This window comes from Bolinopsis microptera, chromosome 11 (assembly GCF_026151205.1).
Source record: "Bolinopsis microptera isolate Bmic1 chromosome 11, MBARI_Bmic_1.0, whole genome shotgun sequence".
Lineage (NCBI taxonomy): Eukaryota > Metazoa > Ctenophora > Tentaculata > Lobata > Bolinopsidae > Bolinopsis > Bolinopsis microptera.
The window spans coordinates 16,574,807-16,598,338 of record NC_087082.1 but is presented as its reverse complement, the minus strand read 5'-3'; the positions used below and the strand labels follow the sequence as shown (position 1 = coordinate 16,598,338).

The window sequence follows — 23,532 nt, the reverse complement described above, 5'->3', positions numbered from 1 at the left end:
CTGGTAGATACAGAACTGGAAGAGACAGAACTAGAAGAGACAGAACTGGAGGAGACAGAACTGGAAGAGACAGAACTGGAAGAGACAGAACTGGAAGGGACAGAACTGGAAGAGACAGAACTGGAGGAGACAGAACTGGAGGAGACAGAACTGGAAGAGACAGAACTGGAGGAGACAGAACTGGAGGAGACAGAACTGAAAGAGACAGAACTGGAAGGGACAGAACAGGAATAGACATAACTGGAAGAGACAGAACTGGAAGAGACAGAACTAGAAGAGACAGAACTGGAGGAGACAGAACTGGAAGAGACAGAACTGGAAGAGACAGAACTGGAAGGGACAGAACTGGAAGAGACAGAACTGGAGGAGACAGAACTGGATGAGACAGAACTGGAAGAGACAGAACTGGAAGAGACAGAACTAGAAGAGACAGAACTGGAGGAGACAGAACTGGAAGAGACAGAACTGGAAGAGACAGAACTGGAAGGGACAGAACTGGAAGAGACAGAACTGGAGGAGACAGAACTGGAGGAGACAGAACTGGAGGAGACAGAACTGGAAGAGACAGAACTGGAAGAGACAGAACTGGAAGAGACAGAACTAGAAGAGACAGAACTGGAGGAGACAGAACTGGGAGAGACAGAACTGGAAGGGACAGAACTGGAAGAGACAGAACTGGAAGGGACAGAACTGGAGGAGACAGAACTGGAAGAGACAGAACTGGAAGAGACAGAACTGGAAGAGACAGAACTGGAAGGGACAGAACTAGAAGGGACAGAACAGGAAGAGACATAACTGGTAGAGACAGAACTGGAAGGGACAGAACTGGAAGAGACAGAATTGGAAGAGACAGAACTGGAAGAGACAGAATTGGAGGAGACAGAACTGGAAGAGACAGAACTAGAAGAGACAGAACTGGAAGAGTATGACCAATTAGTTAACTATTAATGGCATATGACACGATTGGGGTACTGGAAGTATGATTTCCTCGGCTCTCCGAGAAGTTTGTTAAATGGGTGAACAGCTAAAAGGGTTACGACTTGACGACAACTTTGCTTGGAGCTATTCATCCTCACTTGCTCCTTAAAGCGTCCCTGTCGTCATGGCGACAACGTTACTCTCTCGATATCAGGTCACTGTTGCCCTGGTAACAACATTACTCTTCTAATAGCAGGTATATTATCATCTTTACTTTGTGTTCATATTCAATTAATGAGAGGTCCACATGATAGAGCTGCATCGCGTACACCTTTGCTTGTTAATAGCTGGAACTGTACAATTGTTTGTGTGCTGGAGTGGGTTACTGATAATGTTCACACATTCATCCACTTACTTAGCTTAAACTAATTTTACTGTTTGTATGAAATTGTTATGTTTTGACATTTTGATCTGATTTTGTTTCATATGTAGAGTTGAGGACCCGTGACAGATTCTTGAGACGGCTACAAGGCTTGTATTAGGGGATGAATTTCGTAAAAGGTCTGTTTGACTCTGACAAAGAGTCAGAATCGGGGTCAGCTCGAGCAAGTCGAAAGAAAATGAATGAAGATTTCGAGAAAGCTGACAAGTATAATAACAGCAGGAAGAAGACCAAATCGGGCGATGCTGATATTGATGGTGTCCCCCGACGTCCGAAAAGATCTAATAAAGTGGACCCCATGGAGTGTGAACCTAGACCTATCGAACATAGCATTCCCATGGAGAATATGGATTATTCTGAAGAGAGAGCCACCATGCCTCCCAGATCGAAATCTCGAGCAGTGATGCTACCCAGTGGCTTGATTATCGGCTCAGACGACGATTCTTCGATTCATACTTCCAGTCTTAGTTCCCACTCCTCTGATAGTTTTCATCCCAAAAACAAACTGGCCCACATGATCGGCTTGGAAGTGGAAGACGTTGACAATGGTAAATCAAGTTACATGTTGATGTTTTTCTTCGGATCTTTTGTTTTATTTAAGTTTATTTGATACAACCGGTTGTCTAACAGTCCGCTTATGTGATTCATGATTCAATGTTTGGCTTTCACTATTTTATTCTTCAACAGGCCTCACTGAAGACGATAGAAAGACCAGTTCGATCAAACGAAAAATCAGAACTCTGGATGGGGCGGGTAAGAGGAAATCCTCTGCCAACCTCGGACGAAGTGTTTCCGCCCCAGCCCAAGGGAAGCTATCCTTGGCGGAAAGAAGAACGTTACGTCGAGCAGAGAAAGTTGGTGTTGTGGAGAAGAAATCGCTTCCTTTCTGTACACAAATCGGTTATGAATTCACCATGGGAGTACAAAAAAGTGTACGAAAAATCCGGGAATTTTTTAGAAACGCACAAATTTGGGGTCGGTCTATAAAAGAGGTAGAGGGAAATCTGGGATCGGGAGTATCTACTTATTTCAGAGTTCTAAGATGGCTGCTGAAAATTAACATAATATCCATGGTTATTGCTCTTGGCTTTATTGTGGCTCCTGGTATTTGGATGGCAGAACGTCATACCCCAGATACACCAACACTACTAAACAAAGAGGACCTTAATTGTACCAATCCCAACTTCGTTGAAGGTGATGATACTGCTGCTGATATTAGTAACGCCATCCTCCAATTTTTGACTGGTCAGGGGTGGATGGAGGGAACTGCTCTTTATCTTGGGTGGTATCCCGCTAGCAATATTACTCGGACAAGTGGCACAGTCGAGAAAACTACCTACAACTTTCCTCTAGCGTATCTTGTTGTGGGCCTATTATACTTCCTGGTGGCACTGATCTTCATCCTGAACAATATCGCCAGACTATTCAAAAAGTCGGCTGCTGAAAAGATCGAAACAAAAACGTACGCAGAGTTAGTGCTTGTAGGCTGGGACTTCACCATCAACAACAAAAAAACAGCACAACTTAAAAGCGCAACTGTAGTCAAGTCACTAAAGGAAGCTCTCAGCAACGACGCGCAGAAGTTCATGAAGCGCTCTTACAAAAAGGAAATCGGGCTTATTATCCTGAGAATTTGCACCAACGGAATATCTCTGGCAGCCATGATTGGGACCGTATTTTTGTACTATAGCGAGGTAGTACAGTACACATCAGAATCTGCTGCTAACTCTACCGATATGTGTGGAGAGAAAATCGACAAATCAACCTTCGAGGACATACAGCTCGGTAACTTTTCAACTGAACAATTGTCTGCGGAGGTTGCAAAAGTGTGGTCCTCCTACTCTGCGTCTATCATTGTGTCTCTTTCCAACATTATCTTCCCGATCTTCTTTGAAATTCTGGGAAATTATGAGTTCTACAAATTTCAAAGTACGAGAATTGCCATAACCATGGTCAGGTCGTTTATCATGAAGCTGTTCAATGTGTGTGTCTTCCTTTACGTTCTTTATCAGGCGACAAAATACAGTGGAGATATAAGTAAGTAAATTTACCCCCTGAAAATGAGAAAATCTGCCCCTAAAACATTAAATAAAAGTCTTCAAATATAAATATAACTGGCTGTAGCCAAAATGAAGACTAGCTGTATTATAAAGCCTTTCTTTTCTGACACAAATCATCATTGCTAACATTTCCAGAACAACCCTGGCAGACAGACAACAACACGTTACAATACAACTGCTGGGAGAATTACATCGGAGCTCAACTTTACCAGCTGTGTATTATCGACTTCATCGTGTTTTGTTCGAGTCTGCTCGTGTCGGAAGTACTGCGGAATGTCCTGATCAACAATGTCAAGTGGATTCGAGCCAGGGTGGAGCAGCCAGAGTTTAACATTCCTAAGGAGATACTGGATCTGTGCTATAAGCAAATGATATTCTGGTCTGCTATGTTCTTCTCGCCTCTAATGTCTTGTGTTGCTGTTATCGAGGTTAGTTCACCGTTATACGACTGTTCCAGTTCACATATTACGTAATCAGCTGAGGGGCCGATTTCCAAACGATTACGATAGTGTAATTTTGACACGATAGCTGTGTAAAACTGATTACGGGGGGGGGGGGGGGGGGGGGGGGGGGGGGGGGGGGAGGGGGGGAGGAGGTATAAATTGTCCAAAAAGTGATTACGTAATATGTGAACGACCCCTTTTTTTATTGAAATCTTTCAAATCAGTCAATTACATACAAGTTTACACAATGAATTAGTTAAATATAATATTGTCCTCTAAGCATGGATTTTCAAAGTTGAAGTTGTCTCGGACAAAATGTATGTAACCAAAGGACCTGAGGGTCACCAAAACACAGATATTGAGTGCAAATGCAGCTCCTGCACAAGCATGGGCCCTTATAAAATTGTAATAAGTTACTTTAAACAAAATCACACACCCATTCAATCAATTCATAAAATATTGTGCTGTGAGATGAAATTGAGAAATATGTGAATGCAGACAGCAAGAATAGATAATCTTGAATAAACTATTTTACGGATTTGTTTCTATTGAATAGTCAAGTTCAGAGTCCGAATCCACCGGGATAATTTTCCCCCACATGTAAGTGGAAAGTTTACTTTTAAAATCAGTGATACTCTCTATCTCACGGATATCTAGAGGAATGTGATTCCACTTAGTGTGGGTCCTATAGAAGAAATTCTTGGCAAAAGCGTTGCAGCTTGCTCGAGGTGAGATAGAGCTTACAAAACATAGAGAGTCCATGTGACTATTTCTGAGCCTTGAGTGGCCTTGAAATGGTTGCAAATATGAGGGTAAAGTGACAGGTATATGTTGCTTCACAATTTTAAAGAAGAAGATGAGATCCAAGAAGTCAAAGCGGTCTTCAATCGGCATAATCTTCAGCTGTCTGCATTTTTGAATGTATGTGGATGGTGGATAACTCATATACTCCTCGTGAAGAATCCACTTAATAGCACGCTTTTGGAGGCCCTCCAGCTTGCTTATCTGGGATTTTGTGACTGGTCTCCATATAACCGAGCAATGCTCAAATAGGCTCCTCACTAAAGTGAGATACAGTACACTACGACGATTTACGTCTTGGACAAAATAACAATTTCTTCTCGCCATGCCTAATTTTTGGTTTGCCTTAGAAAGGACTTTGGAGCACTGATCTTTCCAATCGAGATTTGATGTCACAATTACACCCAGATCCTTTTCATGATCAACATAGTCAAGTGTGATTCTTCCCATGGAGTATACAAAGTTAAAGAGTGGTAGGACACTAAGGAGGGAAACTGTTTCGGATATCCTTCCTGCGACGGTGAGGACCTTACATTTGTCGGGATGAAATCTCATTTTATTAGAAAGTGACCAGTCATGGAGATAATCAATGTCCTTCTGCAGTCGCAGGATATTAGACTCCGAAACAATCTTACGCCAAATTTTAGTATCATCGGCATACAGTGACAGTTGTGTGCCTGGTGAAATCCCCACTGATATATCATCAATGAACATAATGAACAGCAATGGTCCCAAAATTGACCCTTGAGGTACACCAGACTGGGCGTTTCTCATAGAAGAAAACTTGCCACTTATGAAGACCTGTTGTTGCCTGTCTCTTAGATAATCAGTGATGAATTTCAGTAGCCTCCCATCAATACCAAATTTGCTCTTTAGCTTAAATAATATAAGATCATGGTTAACCGAGTCAAATGCTTTGGCAAAATCAAAGTAGACTACATCTGTTCTCATATTTTCATTCAGTGAGAGCGCTAGGCTGTCGCACAGTCCTACAAGATTAGTTGCACAAGATCTCTCAGCTCGGAAACCATGCTGTTTGTCATTGATCATGCCATTAGTAAGTGCCAATAACTCATCTCTTATTATGCGTTCAAGAACTTTTGTGATTAAGCATGTAAGAGAAATTGGCCTATAATTTGAAACCTCATGTTTATCCCCTTTCTTGAATATTGGTACAATGTGCCCCAGTTTCCACTCCCTTGGTAGTGTCCCAATGTTGTAGCATGAATGAAAAAGTATTGATATAGGGTATGCGAGCCCAACCGCACAGTTTTTCAAAAGTTTCCCATGGATACCATCAGGTCCATAAGCTTTATTAGCATTAATATTGGAAAGGATTTTGCTAACCCTTCTGTGGTCAAATTCAATATCAAAGCGCCAATCATTAGAGTAATCTATATCTATGTCATAAGTTGATGCCTCAGAGAACTGCTCGAAGAAAAAGTCATTAAATAGGTTGGCCTGGTCTTCAGGGCAGTTGCGGACAGTGCCTTTGTGGCTTACAAACTCGGGGATCCGCTGACTAGCTGTCTTCGATTTGACATAGGACCAAAATTTTTTTGTTATTAAAGCACTATCATCAGATTCATTTAATGTTTCCCTCATTTTTTGAGCAACCACATTTTTGAAATTTTTCCTAGCAAGGGAGAATGCAATTTCAGCTCTATCACTTTTATGCCTTTCTTTATGTAATCTCACTTTCTTACGCCATGCATCATAACACTCCGAGTCAAACCATGGATCTTGGCCATCAGTCTTGACAGAGCATTTTTTAACAAATTTATCTGTGACATTAAAAAGTTTGTCCTTAAATTTTTTCCATCCAATTTCAGGTTCTGTGCCATTGAGCAATGCATCCCAATTCGTGTGTCGGAGTTCATGGTTTAGCCTCTCCCAGTTCACAGTCTTAAAGTTATAGCACATACGCCTGACTGGCTTCCTCCTACCAACTTTAACGTTGATCTTAAAATTGATGGGGAAGTGGTCAGACTTGCAAGCACTATCTCTCTCACCTACCATTAGGTCATTAATATTTGACACAGAGTTTGTGAGCAATAGGTCAAGTGTTTTGCCTTTGCAGTGGGTAGGTGTTAACACACATTGTTGAAGGCCTAGATCAACAAAAGATTCAACAAAAGATTGCTCAATAGGACAGGAGCTGGCCAGGGTAGACCAGGAAACTCCGGTCAGGTTAAAATCTCCTAGTATGAAGACTTTACTCAGTCCTCTTCTTCTGAGAAGAGTTTTCAAAGACTCAACAATTTTTTCATGATTTGCGGAGCCCAGTGTACCAACACGATAACATGTGCATACAACAAACTTAATTCCAGTGGAGGTCTTAAATTCCACAGCAAGAATTTCTGCACCATACTTGAGACGAACTTCCTTTGAAGTTAGATCAAGGTCTGCTCTCACTGCAATCATGACCCCTCCACCATTCCTCCTAAACCGGGTTGGATTAGAAGGATCTGGTGGATGAGTTTTTTTCGATCTATCAGAGCGAAATATCTTATATCTGTCAGGGTGCAGAAATTCACTATCAGCAATAGAACTCTTAAATCAGGTTTCGTTAAGTATTGCAATATCTATCTTAGCCTCATTAAGATAAGTCGACACTTCAAGACATTTAGTGGTATCAATCATTGGATGGGCATTGTTCAGTTCACCAAAAGGGATGAGACCTTGAACATTCTGAAAGTAAACATTCAATTTATTACCATTCCCAACTCTAACACCTATGGGAGACGGCCCTGGGTTTACAATTCCAGGGTTTACTAAAACTATCAAAAAACCATTCATCAAAAACAACCAAATTATGCATCCCGTGAGTGTATTGCCGGTTCTACCAGTAAATATGCAATTTAAGTTCTTATGGATTGAAATCTGGCAAAATCTATATAAACCATCGAAACTGTAATTATTCCTCAGATAATACATATTTGCTAAATATAAAAAGAAATAAACTGTAAAGCATCGGCACAAGTTAGGAACTGGGTATGTTGGTACAAAGGCTCGGCAATCATAAGTGACCCTAGAAAAAGCCAACCCACTTACCCCGACATATGTGATAGTGATTAGCGAAAAGTGACATATGAATATAACATAAAAAATATAAAATAATAAGCGAGAATCAATGCAGCTGTCTAAATAATCAAAAATACTACCTGTACCACGTCTACGGTTCTGATGTTTGATGGATTTTGCAAAAGAATTTCCACTAAACACTCCAACTCTAAATCTGTATGTTACTAAATCGATCATGGTGTTTTACAGGTGAGTATACTTGCCAGACTACAACTGCATATCATTAGCTTAACAAGGTTCAGAAGACAGCACAAAAGAACTACTGATAGATATAAGGATTAAAATATCTACTGTGGATGGCACGAATATAAAATCTGGCCAACACACCCATACCTTTCTGAGGATTGGGGTGAATGCCTTTGTTCTCAAATAAGGGATCAAATCTCTTAACAGGCTCACTTAGAGCTCTCTTAAACTTTGTAAAGGGATAAAACACATCCATGAAAAAGAACCTCCTAAATACACACTCATTGTATAAAATCCTATTAAAATCCATTACCCTCTTGTTAGTTAATTTATCGTTATCATTCTGTAAAGGTAATGGCAATAGAGATTGAACATATACCTTACAGTTGGGAAATAATAGGCCTATCTTACCAAAAAGTTGCTTTACTGGTCCCCTCAAAATACCAATTTTATCCCCCACACGCCTAATATCGTTTGTGCCTACGCTGATCAGAAGCTTCTCAACGTGGACATCAGGATGTGCCGTGCAGTAGTCCTCCAACTGTTTCTGGACTTTGTCCATTTTTGCTCCGCCTTCTGCAACATTTACGACTGTGACTTTCCCTTTTCCCAGCTTTGCGGAGTCCAATCTTTGAGCATAAGAGTCTCCAGCAACCAACGTGACTCTTTGCGCAGGTACTTGGGCTTCGGTGCCAGAAGCTGGTGTACTAGTCTCTGTGCTGATATTCTGAGAGCTAACTTGGCCACCCGATTTCACAATAGCTCGAAATGACAGGGAGTATCTTACTTGCTCCGATTTCTTTGGAGGCTCTCCCTTTGTGGCCGGCTCTGCTCGCACAGCATGCCTCAGATTCTGCTGTGTCCCAGGCCGCATTACAACAAGACTTATTATAGAGAAACATTGAAAACACTTCTCAGCTGAATTTTATTGGAATTTTTAGTTTGTTTCGCGAACTAAATATATGTATGGTTTCATTTTAATTCCGAGATCTACATTCCGATCGAGAAATGACCTTCTGTTAGGTTTGAAAATAATATCACATTCATCTCAGGTAATTGTGATATTCTACCTGAAGAAAACAAGTGCATTATCGAATGTGAGACCTCCACAAAAAGTAGTGCTAACCAGTCAAAGTAGCAGCATGGTGAACGCGGTCTTCCTGGTCTCCCTCATCTTCGTGTTTATCTTCGTGGGACTTGTCATCTTCCAGTTCAAGCCTAGCCAACATTGTGGGCCATTTAGAGGTTTGTCGGTCTTCTGTTTTTGCAGGCCCAACTCTTCTGTGATAATCTAACTATAGTTAGCTCATCTTCTTTCAAATCACTCATATCAATACTATTATAACCTCAGTTTTTATGGACGGTTCATTTCGGAATAAAAAACGTTTTTTACCACTTTTTGAAAAAAAAACGATTGAAAACGGTTTTAGTTTATATTTTTCAACGATCTTAAAAAAAAACGTTTTTAACGTTCATAACAACTAAGGTTATAACACTAAGTCTCACCCACTCTCCGACACCAGGTAACGAAAGAATCCACGAACCTCTGGGATTCCTTATTGAAAATTCTGGAGGGTTCAAAACGTACATCTACGATAATCTGAAGATGACGGCAGTGACCATTTCTATCGTGATCGTTGTTCTCCTTATCATCTACTACTTCAAGTAAGATTACTTGTTTTTAAGCATTGTTACAGATGGAAAACAAATCGGAGACAGCATCTCTAAGTTTAACCAGTTATATCACTATCTCTTAGGATAAAACACCATTCTAATATAAATCTGTCAAAAAAGCAGTAAGTTACATAGTTATAAGATATGTTGGTTCCCGCAGGAGCCTTGCTGCATCAAGGAACTTGACTATACGACTACTGAGAGATCAGATCAAGACGGAGCATGTTGATAAACAATTCCTCATCGAACACATAAAAAGTCAGATCACAGGTCAGTACAGTTGTAATTTGTAATCAGTCCGCCAACCTTGTAACCATTCTGTGATATCTATATATATATGTGTTAATATTGATCATGATCAATGGTTTGGCACATATAGAACAAGTTAACTATGTGATTCATGGCAGTTGACACTGATACTTGACATTTATTATATGTACAACCATAACATATTGAATTTTGACAAACAAAATTATAAAATTTTGAAATAAAACTCACAATAATTACAACAATGACAGACATACAAAACAGGGGGGGGTCCAAGGGGAACTTTGGGGAGTTTTGGGGAACTTTTTTTTGGGGAACTTCAGGAAACCTGGGGGACCTTCCCAAAGTTCCCCAAAAAATTATCAATGAAACAAATAATTTTGGGGAATTTTGGGGAACTTTTTTTTGGGGAACTTCAGAAAGTTCCCCAAAATTCCCCAAAGTTCCCCAAAAAAATTATCATGCCAAAAAAATTATCATGCTGCAAGTATCAACAAGTAAGTTAAGATTATACCTTATAATAACATACATGTTAACATTAATGGGTATTAATGTATATTAGAGAAATTTTGAATAATTTTGAATAATTTTGAATAATTTTGAATAATTTTGGGGAATTTTGGGGAACTTTGGGGAGTTTTGGGGAACTTTTTTTTGGGGAACTTCAGAAATCTTGGGGGACTTTCCCAAAGTTCCCCAAAGTTCCCCTTGGACCCCCCCCCCCCCCCCCCCCCCCAAAACACCAGTAAATCTACTGTAAGTCCATGGAGCAAAATCTGGATTTACAGTAAGACTAAGACGATTTACTGTATTTTTAAAGCTAAACAAACGTTTCGTATCACTTTAATGTTTTAAATGATACCCTTTTTTATTTTTAATAATCCCCTGTTTTAAATAATACCCCTCCATGTTACAGTAACCGAACTTTGCTTTACAGGGAAACCCCTGCAAGCCAACAAGAAAGGACGGGATGGTACGATAAGCAGAATTTCTCAAAACAGCAACGGGGACTTGGGAAATAAAAAGAAGAACATGACCATTCACAGATATGCTAACCCTACAATGAAAGTATCATAGTCAGAGATTAAGGAACTGTAAACTTAAAGCTCGGTGATTTTGGCTAACCTTTATTTTGATGACGATTTCCGTTAATAAATAAACTGGAAACATTTAATAACAATTTTAGTATCTGGCGTGTTTATTTTCTTTCTGGATAAAATATTTATGCAATACACAAATTCTATAATTTGATTTATCAGAATTTTGATAACTTTGATAATATTAATACAGTGTTTCGAACAAAGTACGTATGAATTAATTTTACCAAAACCCATAATTGGGTAGAGTGGACCACTGCAAGTGTCTCCATTTCCCAAACAAAAGGAAATAACCGACAACCGACCTCAAATACAAAGTATACCGAAATGAAATCGGTCGCTCGCTTTGGGGCTTCTCCAAGGTCTCTTCATAATCATTATATATAGGTAATTATAATTGATATCATTTACTTTTAGTTTATTTGTTAATTTTAAACATGGGTTCCCCTCAATTTTAATGCAGAATACAGATCCAGGTTCTATAATAGTAATCAATTGTTTTTTATCATATCTCTGTGCTTTACTCTTGATCGAAGAGCAAAGACTCTAAAGGAGCAAGGGAACATGTAGGTGCGGTAATTTTTTGCAAATAGTGCGATTCCGCACATGTTTAGATTTTTTTATATGCTGCAAATTTGTGATCACTTGTGATGATGTTGAACACAAACAAATAAAACACCATTTTCAAAAGAAACGCCCAATAAAACCTTAAACCATGAATGACCAATAGTCAAAGACCCCTAACAGCCAGCTATGAGAGTCCTATCCAAATATTCTAGTAACTTCTTCCGAACAAAGTGTAAGCCGTGGCGGGTTTGCAACAATTTTGTTGTATACATGTCTCACAGGTAGCATCAGCGGGCTGATCGAAGGGAATGCAGAGACTCTTAGCACCCATAGCGGGCGCCTTATCATCCTCCGTCACCTCTGTCCGAGCACTTTCCTTCTTGATTATTTCTTCGCAGGAGATGTCTGCAGGATTTGGGGAATGTTAGTGAAGAATAGCAAAGGACACTTTAATTAAATGAGGTTTAATCAAACCTTTATCATAAATACATATTGTAAAAACTATTTGCTTCTCTAAATTAACAGTTCAAATAATCGCACACACAAACACAAGGAAATATCCCACACTGTAACTAACCTCCACAATACGGAGCCTGGATGATCTTCTTCTGGTCGAGCAGCTTGCAGAACTCCTCCCAGTTTGTAGTGACAGCCATGTTAGCGTCCCTCTCCACTAGAGCCCTGTTGTACATGTCGTCGTGTATTGTGTCAAGGAGCTTGCTGAGTTGGTCGTCCAGGTTCTCATTCTGGAGGGTTGCTTTAACACCGGTATCTCTCCTCACTACCACCACCTGGTCAAGGTTAAAACATTAACACCTGTATCTCTCCTCACTACCACCACCTGGTCAAGGTTAAAACATTAACACCTGTATCTCTCCTCACTACCACCACCTGGTCAAGGTTAAAACATTAACACCTGTATCTCTCCTCACTACCACCACCTGGTCAAGGTTAAAACATTAACACCTGTATCTCTCCTCACTACCACCACCTGGTCAAGGTTAAAACATTAACACCTGTATCTCTCCTCACTACCACCACCTGGTCAAGGTTAAAACATTAACACCTGTATCTCCCCTCACTACCACCACCTGGTCAAGGTTAAAACATTAACACCTGTATCTCCCCTCACTACCACCACCTGGTCAAGGTTAAAACATTAACACCTGTATCTCCCCTCACTACCACCACCTGGTCAAGGTTAAAACATTAAAATCTAAGACGTTCAATTTTAACAGGCAAGACTCTAAGAGAAGGGGTTGGGAAAAGCTTGCACATATACAATTTCTTCAAAATAGCTATTGTATAGGGGTCGTTCACATATTACGTAATCACTTTTTGAACAATTTTTATATCCTTAACGGACGAGAGTAATAGTTATGGAGCATACCTGATTGTTCTTGAGATCTCGAGGTCCGATTTCAATCCTCACAGGTACACCCTTCAGCTCCCAGTGGTTAAACTTCCATCCAGTATTATAATTCTCCCTCAGATCAGCATGAGTCCTGACCCCTGCTTTTTGTAAAGTCTTCTTCATCTCCGTGCAGTGAGTGTTAAGTTGGTCTTTGTTGGCGTCAGTTACACCACATGGTACGATTACTGCCTGGGGAGATAATGTTTGTCAACAAACAAACAGGTAAATATAATGTTGACAGTTGAAAAGCTGTTGAAATAGAGATAATGAATGAAATTACCATGACTGCAGACGTTGAAAAACGAAATAGAGTCCATTATTATACTTGTCTATAAATAAACAAACTGAAACTGAAACTGAATTGGAGTAATAAAAAATAAAATGGTACTTGGTTTACCAAGTAAAATAGAAGTTAAGCAGTTATAGTACCTGGTACATGGCCACTCTGGGAGGAAGGACGAGCCCCTTGTTGTCGCCGTGTACCATAACCACAACACCGATACTTCTGGTGGATAAACCCCAACTGTTCTGGTGAGCAAACCTGGCAGATAACGTTATTCTAAAATCTGTTGCAAGAGGTCAATAAGGTGCCGTAAAGGTGCCGTAAACAGTAAAATCTGTTGCAAGAGGTCAATAAGGTGCCGTAAAGGTGCCGTAAACAGTAAAGGGGCCGCAATGCATGATGTACATGCAAATCTTAAAATCTGATAACGTTATTCTAAAATCTGTTGCAAGAGGTCAATAAGGTACCGTAAAGGTGCCGTAAACAGTAAAGGGGCCGCAATGCATGATGTACATGCAAATCTTAATTTAATACTCAGTAAAATCTGATAAAACATCAAACCGTCAAACGAGAAGACAAATCAGAGGGAGTAATAAATCCTGCTCCCCTACATTTATAAAAATATAAAATCTAAAACTCAGATGGTGACTAACAGTTTGTCGCCGGTGGTGGAGTCAGGATCCTCGAACTGAATGTTGAACATTTTGCTGAAGTTCTGACCGAGATGATGAGATGTTGCTCCCTGAATACCTCGTCCTGTCGCGCTCACATACCTGGGCAATGGGTAGGGATCACGTGGTGTGACGTCATATCATATTTCGAAATGTTATAAAGAAAGTATTCAAAATTACAAGGAATCGTTCTGAGTTGGTTTAAAACGTTCTTTGACTTCCAGAAACTTCCATACTAATTACTAAGCCACCTTACCCTTCAACAGTAGTGGTGAAGTCTCCTCCTGCAAACTTCTCTTTCTCAGTCTTCTTGCCCTTAACAGTTGGTATAGCTAACAGTTCCTTGTACACGCCGTGGTACAGATCCAGTATTTCAAACACCTGAAGTACGGTTTAGGTGGTAAATATTCAGAATATTATACAATTTGCCGGGATTATAATAACATACACAGTGGATACGTACATTTTGTGTGAAAAGTAAGGAAACACGCCCTCAAGATAAAAATACACTATTTTGTTGTATGAAAGGCATCCATTAAATGCACTGGCAACAAATCTCTCTTAACTCCAGCAACTGAAATGGATTATCTCTTTATGCTCTTTGTTTGTTTATCACTAGTGAGGACATCTGTTACCTGTGGGACTAGTGCCTGTTACATCTCTACTATAATTCAGAGAATTATTTCTGTAGGATGTACGACCGCCCACGTGCAAATTAGACGAGAAATAGGAAGTTGCATAGTAACCATGGTAACGAGGGTTATTAAGTTGTTACACGCACGTGCACTTGCAATGATTGTTTTAACGTCATTTTGATCGGTTTTGTTGATATTACGCTGTGTTTAGTACGAGCAACATTTTAATTGGCTGTATCTTCGGTTGTGTAGGATATTTTTTGACGCGATTTAAACTTACTAACAAAAATACTATTAGCTTCCTCCCTGTGACCACGGGTTTTCTAGTCTCTACTATAATTCAAAGAATTATTTCTGTATCATGTATGTATGTACGACCGCCCACGTGCAAATTTGATGAGAAGTAGAAAGCTGCATAGTAACCATGGTGACGAGGATTGTTACACGCACGTGCGCGTGCAATAATAGTTGTTACGACATTTTGATCGGTTTTGTGGTAATTACGTTGTGTTCAGTGCGGGCAACATTTTAATCGGCTGTATCTTCGGTTGTGTAGGATATTTTTTTACGCGATTTAAACTTACTAACAAAAAATACTATTAGCGCACTTCCCTGTGACCACGGGTTTTCTAGTCTTACTTATAATTCAAAGAATTATTTCTGTATGTACGACCACCCACGTGCAAATTAGGTGAAAAATAAGAATTTGCATAGTAACCATGGTAACGGTGTTGAAACGCGCACATGCACGTGCAATGATTGTTTTAACGTCATTCTGATCAGTTTTTTGGTAATTACGTTGTGTTCAGTACGAGCTACATTTTAAAGGGCTCTATACTCGATTATGACGGATATTTTTTGATGCTATAAAAACTGACTACCAAAAAATAGAAACCTACTAGCTTCATCCCTGTTCCCACGGGCTTTCTAGTCTAACTTATAATTCTAAAGATCTTTTTATGTCTGTATGTCTGTACGACCGCCCACGTGCAAATTTGATGAGAAATAAGAAGTTAGGTAAAAAGCAAAAGGTTGCATAGCAACGGTGTTGTAATGCGCACGAGCACGTTCAAGGATTGTTGGAACGGCATTTTGATCGGTTTTGTGGTAATTACGTTGTGTTTAAAGTGTTTTACATTTAAATCGGCTGTATCTTCGGTTAAGATGAACATTTTTTGATGTGATTAAAACTTTCTTTCAAAGAACACTACTAGCTTCACCCCTGTTACCACGGGCTTTCTAGTCTATATTATAATTCAAAGAATTATTTCTGCTGTACGACCGCCCACGTGCAAATTATATGAAATAGGAAGTTAGGTAAAAACCAAAAGGTTGTATAGCAACGGTGTTGGAATGCGCACGTGCACGTGCAAAGATTGTTGGAACGGCATTTTGATCTGTTTTGTGGTAATTACGTTGTTTAAAGTGTTTAAAATTTAAATCGGCTGTATCTTTGGTTGGGAATTGGGATGAGTATTTTTTGATGCGATTAAAAGTAGTATTATAATAATGCGAAAGATTATCTTTGTCTGTATGTCTGTATGTATGTACGACCACCCACGTGCAAATTTGATGAGAAATAGGAAGCTACATAGTAACCATGGTAACGGTGTTCAAAAGCGCACGTGCACGTGCAAAGATTTGCGAGCGACATTTTGATCGGTTTTGTGATAATTACGTTGTATTTAAAGTGTTTTACATTTTAATCGGCTGTATCTTCGGTTGGAATGGATATTTTTGGATGAGATTAAACAATTTTTCAAAGAATACTACTACTAGCTTCCTCCCTGTTACCACGGGCTTTCTAGTCTATACTATATTTTAAACTTGATGAAATCGTTTAGGGAATCGGAATACGTCTTACAACGTTGTCGTCATTGTCAAATAAAATCCATACTTTCTACAGTACAGAGCTAGATGACGAAGAGAAATTACAACATAACTGATTTTTTAAATTTCCTCGAACAAAGCTTTCTACTAGCGGGTTTTTAGTATATAATAATACTAATAGTACTAGATTGACGTAAATCAGTCTCCAAAAAACAAAAGTTGTCAGAAGTGGGATTTGAACCCACGCCCACATTCATGGACCAGAGTTTGAATCTGGCGCCTTAACCACTCGGCCATCCTGACATGTTTCAAGGAGAACTTTGCTAATTTTATACCGCTGAATAGAGCCTGCGTCACTTTATTATTGTTTCCATACATGAATTGTGAGTAGCTGCAGATATCTAATGTCATTACCTCATAGATAATATAACGTTATATTATGCTTCTTATCGTCTTACCGGGGGTGGAAAAAGTTTATGTTCAAAAATGCTATATATATATAATGATGTTTGAATATAATATTAATAATAAATTGAAATTTAATATCACCGCTTTTAAGATATATAATATAACTTATACTCAGCAGTGTTTAGACTAATCACTATTACAATTCGAATAATTATCTTTGGATGTATGTATGTAGTCTATGTACGTATGAATGTATGTACGACCGCCCACGTGCAAATTAGATGAGAAATAGGAAGTTACATAGTAACCATGCAATGGTAAAGGTGCTGAACGCGCACGTGCAAGGGGGTCGTGCAAAGATTTTTGGAACGGCATTTTGATCAGTTTTGTGGAATTACGTTGTGTTTAAAGTGTCTTACATTTAAATCGGCTGTATCTTCGGTTGGGATGAATATTTTTTGATGCAATTAAAACCTTCTTTCAAAAAATGCTACTAGCTTCTTCCCTGTTGCGGCTTTCTAGTTGAATATAAAGTGAGGCTGTCGTCATTTTGAAGAGTTATTGGCGAACTCGGTACCATAGCTGGTAGAAGTTGACCCTTTGTTCGGTGCCACGTGAGACTACGTACAAGAAATATAAATTGTGTGTACAACTGAACTGAAATTTAAATGAAATGAGTGTCTCTTAAATCTATAGGACAAACTTGGCTTTTGATTTGACGGAGCAATATTTTCACCTTTTAAAATTAGCTTTATTACTCCACATTCCACATTCTTTATACTTCCCGCCCTCCATATTCTTAATACTTCCCGCGCTTCAAAGCTTCAATGGCAAAAAATTAGCTTCACTCCCACATACTTGGCAAAGCGGGGAAATGGTTATAACGAGGTCAATTTCAAATGTTAGTTTAGTACTTTACAGAGTTCTCCTCGATAATGTTATTTTCATGGCACGGTAAAGGTTCAATAATTGGCAATTCGGTAATCCGCCGATGGACACTTAAGGTACGGTTAAGGCCTAATTAAAGCACAGTTAAGTCACGGATAACACACAAGGGTTAGTTATCACTCGGGCACTTAATGCACAGTTACCCCACACTTAAGGGACAGTTAACAGATAACACCTGGGGGAAAACTTAGAAACTGACATTCTTTCTAGCTCTTAATCGGCATATTTCATGCGGATAAATGCTATTTTGTAAAACTGTTGTGCTCGATATAACTTCAAATTAGCATCAGTTGTTACTTGTGTTCATAACTTCGGCAACTCCTTTAATCATCGTGAACTTTCTCATAACTTAATTTAGGTAATAAATAAATTCAATGCCATAATTAATTGCACTACAGAAATATGTGTGTAAACTGTGGGTAGATGTTATTTTTAATATTACTGTGCAACAGCAGTCAGCAACTAATGAAATCAGACCGCCTACTCCACGATGGCATCTAATACTACTACTATTACTAACGCAGCACTTATCAAAACCAGCTGTTACTTACAAATATTGAAATTGTTAGTTATTGGTCGGTAACAGATATGAAGTGAGTAGAGACTAGAGACAAGTGGTACCTGCTGTTAGGGGCTGGGTGCTTACGGATTAGAGACTAAGAATTGCAGCATTAAGATCTGTGTTTTGACATGTAAACTTTCTTTCGCATGAAATGTGTGGACCTCTTGTGCTTAACTGAATATCGTACAGTTAAACGTGCACAAGCCGTGCTTCGTTTGAGCCAGCCTTTGATTTTGTAGCGTAATTTTTGCTTTTTGAAGGTTTTGAGATTTTTACTTTATTAGTTAAACAATTATTTTAGAGTTCTATGTTTAATTATTGAAATATTCGTAATCTTTTAAAATTCAATTTTTCGAGATTCTAACAGATTCTTCTTTAATTAAACTGTAACTGCAAAGATTTCCACAGCTCATCTGGTGACCTGTCTAATAGAGACTTGCCTCAATAGAAACTCTCTATAATTCAATGACACTTTCTCGACTCTGGCACAACACCAGATGTGAAAACATTCCTCTATTCCTATAGGCTATATTTCACTTTAGCTAGGCTTAGTCCACATACTGGCCGCTAAAAGTTTGAAGTTACAATAAAATTACACGTATAGTGTAATTCTATTGTAATTTAGAAGCCAACTTTTTCAGGGTGTGGTATATAATTATGGTATTTCATTTTCTGCCGAATGGCGATGGAACAGTTTTGATTTGAATACTTAATTTTCATGCGCGGTAGTGAAGCATAAAGAATTAAAATGTTGTCTGACAGTTGCGTTAGTTTTCAGATTTCTTGCATTGAGATAAGAACAGAACTTTAAGTTTTCTGGTAGAGATATCGTTGTGTCGGTAACCAGGGTAACGTGCCGGTAACCAGGGTAACCAGGGTCAGTTCATGTGCCGCTTTGACAGGCTAATTAGTGGGGGAAAAAAGGCGCAGTATTTATTTCTTGTTTGCCAGAAAGTGAATCCCCAGACGTCCATATCATAACACCCAGAATTTAATGGTCCTTATATCACAACAAACAACATAAAGGGTAGTGACTCAAGACTACCAGACCTAGCTGTCAAGTTTGATGTCACTCATATTAGCCTTGACAGTACCTATTCCATATAATTTAGCAATCTAGGATAATGATCTGGTGTTAACAGCTGGTAATAATCATTTAATTGAATAATAATCATTTAATTGAATAATAAGCATGGATACTGACATCCACCAACATTGCATGGAGCAACCATTATACCAACACATGGGATATTTCATATGTCCGCATCAGATATAAGCTACTAGAGTCCCGTACTCCATCAGATATAAGCTACTAGAGTCCCGTACTCCATCAGATATAAGCTACTAGAGTCCCGTACTCCATCAGATATAAGCTACTAGAGTCCCGTACTCCATCAGATATAAGCTACTAGAGTCCCGTACTCCATCAGATATAAGCTACTAGAGTCCCGTACTCCATCAGATATAAGCTACTAGAGTCCCGTACTCCATCAGATATAAGCTACTAGAGTCCCGTACTCCATCAGATATAAGCTACTAGAGTCCCGTACTCCATCAGATATAAGCTACTAGAGTCCCGTACTCCATCAGATATAAGCTACTAGAGTCCCGTACTCCATCAGATATAAGCTACTAGAGTCCCGTACTCCATCAGATATAAGCTACTAGAGTCCCGTACTCCATCAGATATAAGCTACTAGAGTCCCGTACTCCATCAGATATAAGCTACTAGAGTCCCGTACTCCATCAGATATAAGCTACTAGAGTCCCGTACTCCATCAGATATAAGCTACTAGAGTCCCGTACTCCATCAGATATAAGCTACTAGAGTCCCGTACTCCATCAGATATAAGCTACTAGAGTCCCGTACTCCATCAGATATAAGCTACTAGAGTCCCGTACTCCATCAGATATAAGCTACTTGAGTCCCGTACTCCATCAGATATAAGCTACTAGAGTCCCGTCCTCCATCAGATATAAGCTACTAGAGTCCCGTACTCCATCAGATATAAGCTACTAGAGTCCCGTACTCCATCAGATATAAGCTACTAGAGTCCCGTACTCCATCAGCTACTAGAGTCCCGTACTCCATCGACACTTTTCTTTTGTCAGGCGTCCGTTCTTATGTGTCTTCCATTGCAATAAAGGGGGGGGGGGGGCCCCAATAAATAGGTGTAGAGATTAGATTGACGACATACATTACGTTATAGTTCAACATCATCATCAGAAAATAGGTAATGCGCATCTTTTCTGTGAGGTTCATTTTTTAACTCTAATTTGTTTACTGGAGTCGTTATATTTATTCAATTTTGCTGTGGCAGTACTGATAATTTGAGTTTGTAAGAATTATCATCAGTCCGCATTTAATTGCAGGTACTTTCATTCACCCGAGGGCCGAGAGTAGTGCCTTTTAAGATTGATTAGTGCCACAAATAAAGTAAATAAATAAAAGTAGGTACGAACAATTAATGTCACAATCCAGGCGGACTGTAAAATCTATTTGAAATTAAACGATTCGAGCACCTCAATCATCAGCGGTATCATGGCCAGGGGTACCACTATCATGGCCATAAATAGAGGGAGAAAAACATTTGTCTGAGCGGCGCGGCACCGTGAAACTGTAATAACCCGCTTGTTCTGCGCCTTGAAGTAAAATACCCTAGTGGACGATCAAGGAGTTGTTCAAGGAGAAGGACTTATAGCCCAGCCTCTCTTTAAAAAAATTATTTAAAAAATAAAAAAATAAAAAAAACCACCACGTGACAACAACACCAGGTGATGACTCAGACTGGAGAATCATACTCAGTACGTGACCATTAGTCTCGAAAATACCATTTTATAACAGCGGGTGTGTTCCCGTTAACTCGTGCTCCCTTTTATTGTACTGAATCTAATAGCACAGGTCTCCTGGTATCATACCTATTTACAGAGTCTGAAAGGGCTTATTGGGATTGCCTCCTTTAGCATGTTTTAGCTCCAGGAGGGGGGGGGGGGCTGGCATGCTCAAGACATAGTGCTCAGGCGTGGAGATTGTTCCAGTACGTTTGAAATCCGCCAAAACAGATCATTTAAGATTTAGGTTGACTAATGCTACAATATTCAAAAATAATATGTAATGGGCATGCTAGAACCCCGCCCTTAACAACTCCTCAGTCCCCCTATTTTGGATTTATTTATATTCGCCCTTTTGATCGTGCTTGCTTTGAACAGTCGGCATAGCTCAGTATTTTTCACAAAGTATGATAAATTATTTGACCCGTTCATGGAAACCGGGTACTTTTATAAACCCTTATAGAATGTTATAGACTCCTATTTTATAGAATTGTCCGTGATTTAACTTCAGGTGACCCGCTTATTGAAATCAATAATCTCTAAGAACCCTCCTCGACCTAATAGGAACTATCATTGTACCATGAATTCTAAGAATAAAGTGGTCTGATTTGCACCACCACCACCACTTAAAGCACAGCCGCGAAAAGCTTTTAGCTTTTAACGGGTAGCTATCTTTGCACTCAAAGTTTTCTCGACCCCTGGCATACGAACGAGGCCAGGGCCAGGGGTTAATGTGGTCGGTGCAAACAATATTATAATGTATACATTATAAAATTTCTGTTAAATTTCTGTTAATGTCTTTAATGTCGGATCGAGAGCCGCGCGTCACTACCGTGCGTCAGCCTTCATTATTTACAATAACTATAAATAAAGATCTTGTAATCGAGTTTTTAAATTCTGTGGTTACCTGGTTATTTCAATTACTTGGGACAACTTTGTTTTAACCATCTTTCTTTTAAAGAGCTATTCAAATAATAGTGCATCGACTATTTGTCTAGGTTTATTAAGTGGCCGACGGCCGTTGTGTGTCTGTCGTGCCCTAAATAGCCCTTAGATATTTTCCAACTGTGCGTCAATTGTCCATCAGTAGATAACCAAATTGCCCGCTTGAGATTTAACTTCAGACTGAAATTTTCAGCGATATATTATTTTTAAAGATCAATCAAATAATCAGACTATTTAATTCCACCGCAGAAATGAATGAAACAGCTGCTATAAAAGTTGGTGAAATCTACGAAAGGTTCGATGGTCTCTACGCCATGGACTTGGTTCTAGGTATCTTTTTGACCCTATGTGGGGTAGTCGGCCTCCTCAGCAACACTGCCTCCGTTCTCTTCTTCCTCCCAAGACTAGACAAATCAATCCACGACTTGCTCTACCTACTCATCTCTGTTATGGACTTACTGACTTCGATCGGAGCATTTCCAATAATCGTTAGCCTATTCATCGGTAGAGCGCCTGGAATCTTTGCTAATTTCGGATTTTGCTTTCTGTTTGGGATCGCAATATTGTTTGCGCTGAGAATGTCACTTTTCTTAGTCGTGATGATGAGTGTAGTAAGGACACTTGTAGTTATTAAGCCACACTATATTATCAGTAGACGTGGACTTATAATCTCTGTTGTTGTTTACGCTTCATGGTTACTGCTGGTAGACCTTGTTATCCTAGTACAAGGCTCACTTTATATGAAATACTTTTTCACGATCGCTGCTTGCACTTTAGATTTCTATCCAGATAAGCTGTCTTGGGCAATCTTTTTTTGGTACGGATGCCTACAGGTGCAGCTTATGCTTCCACCATTTTTGGTGTTCGTTTCGTTTGCTACCAGTGCTGTTTCAATGTTGAAAAGAAATACACAACGGAGCAGATCTGACGAAAAATTTAAGCGAGCCACCATAACTATATTTTTCTTCACGTCTGTCTTTCTCTTCTGCTACATTCCATGTTTTCTCTACCAACTGGCTCAACTTGTTCACCTCATTTCACCCAACAGTTTCTCGCACAACCTCATTTGGGAGCCCCAATCAATCCTCTACTACACCGGGCGGCTGTGGCTCCAACAGTTGACAGTGTTCCTCAACCCGGCACTGAACCCGTGTTTGTACTTTTGGAGAATGCCTCGGTTTAGGAACTGGCTACTGGCACTAATTCGAATAAACTCGATTAAGCCGGATACGTCTGTTACCAGCAAAAGCTAAAGTACAGCTTATATATTGGAATTTTTGAACATGAGACTCTTTTACGCTTTACAGTTTTTTTGTAATCAATTTTGTGGGAGAACAGTTTTAAAAATGTTTAATAGCAGCTGCCAGCTTATCTGTACTTTCTTTTTTAACAGATTATGTATATAATATATTGCACTAAATTTACTGTCGCTGTTAAATAACTAAAGAGAGTTTCAAGAGCAAAA

The 23,532-nt window shown here is 39.3% G+C and overlaps 2 protein-coding genes and 1 non-coding gene across 4 annotated transcripts in view; 1 reads left to right on the top strand and 2 right to left on the bottom strand.

The window, feature by feature from the left end:
- The first annotated feature begins 1,463 nt into the window (after positions 1-1,463).
- Positions 1,464-11,157, top strand: LOC134823683 (transmembrane channel-like protein 7). Its single transcript, XM_063835217.1, has 7 exons — positions 1,464-1,908; positions 2,048-3,397; positions 3,556-3,848; positions 8,987-9,179; positions 9,458-9,599; positions 9,769-9,878; positions 10,813-11,157. The coding sequence occupies exons 1-7, from the start codon at positions 1,464-1,466 to the stop codon at positions 10,950-10,952; spliced, it is 2,673 nt and encodes an 890-aa protein (XP_063691287.1). The 3' UTR covers positions 10,953-11,157.
- Positions 11,158-11,653: 496 nt separating this feature from the next.
- Positions 11,654-23,532, bottom strand: part of LOC134823159 (bifunctional glutamate/proline--tRNA ligase-like) — a 36,967-nt gene continuing 25,088 nt past the window's right edge. For both annotated transcript variants that reach the window (XM_063834507.1, XM_063834508.1), the window contains 6 exons: positions 14,164-14,288; positions 13,890-14,009; positions 13,383-13,494; positions 12,930-13,142; positions 12,117-12,330; positions 11,654-11,944 (listed from right to left, as the gene is read on the bottom strand). In XM_063834507.1, the coding sequence (XP_063690577.1) occupies positions 11,748-11,944; positions 12,117-12,330; positions 12,930-13,142; positions 13,383-13,494; positions 13,890-14,009; positions 14,164-14,288 (981 nt within the window). In that variant the 3' untranslated portion in view covers positions 11,654-11,747. The remainder of the gene's footprint in view (positions 11,945-12,116; positions 12,331-12,929; positions 13,143-13,382; positions 13,495-13,889; positions 14,010-14,163; positions 14,289-23,532) is intronic.
- Positions 16,593-16,675, bottom strand: Trnal-caa (transfer RNA leucine (anticodon CAA)). The gene has a single exon. It is a non-coding gene; the product is annotated as a tRNA-Leu (tRNA).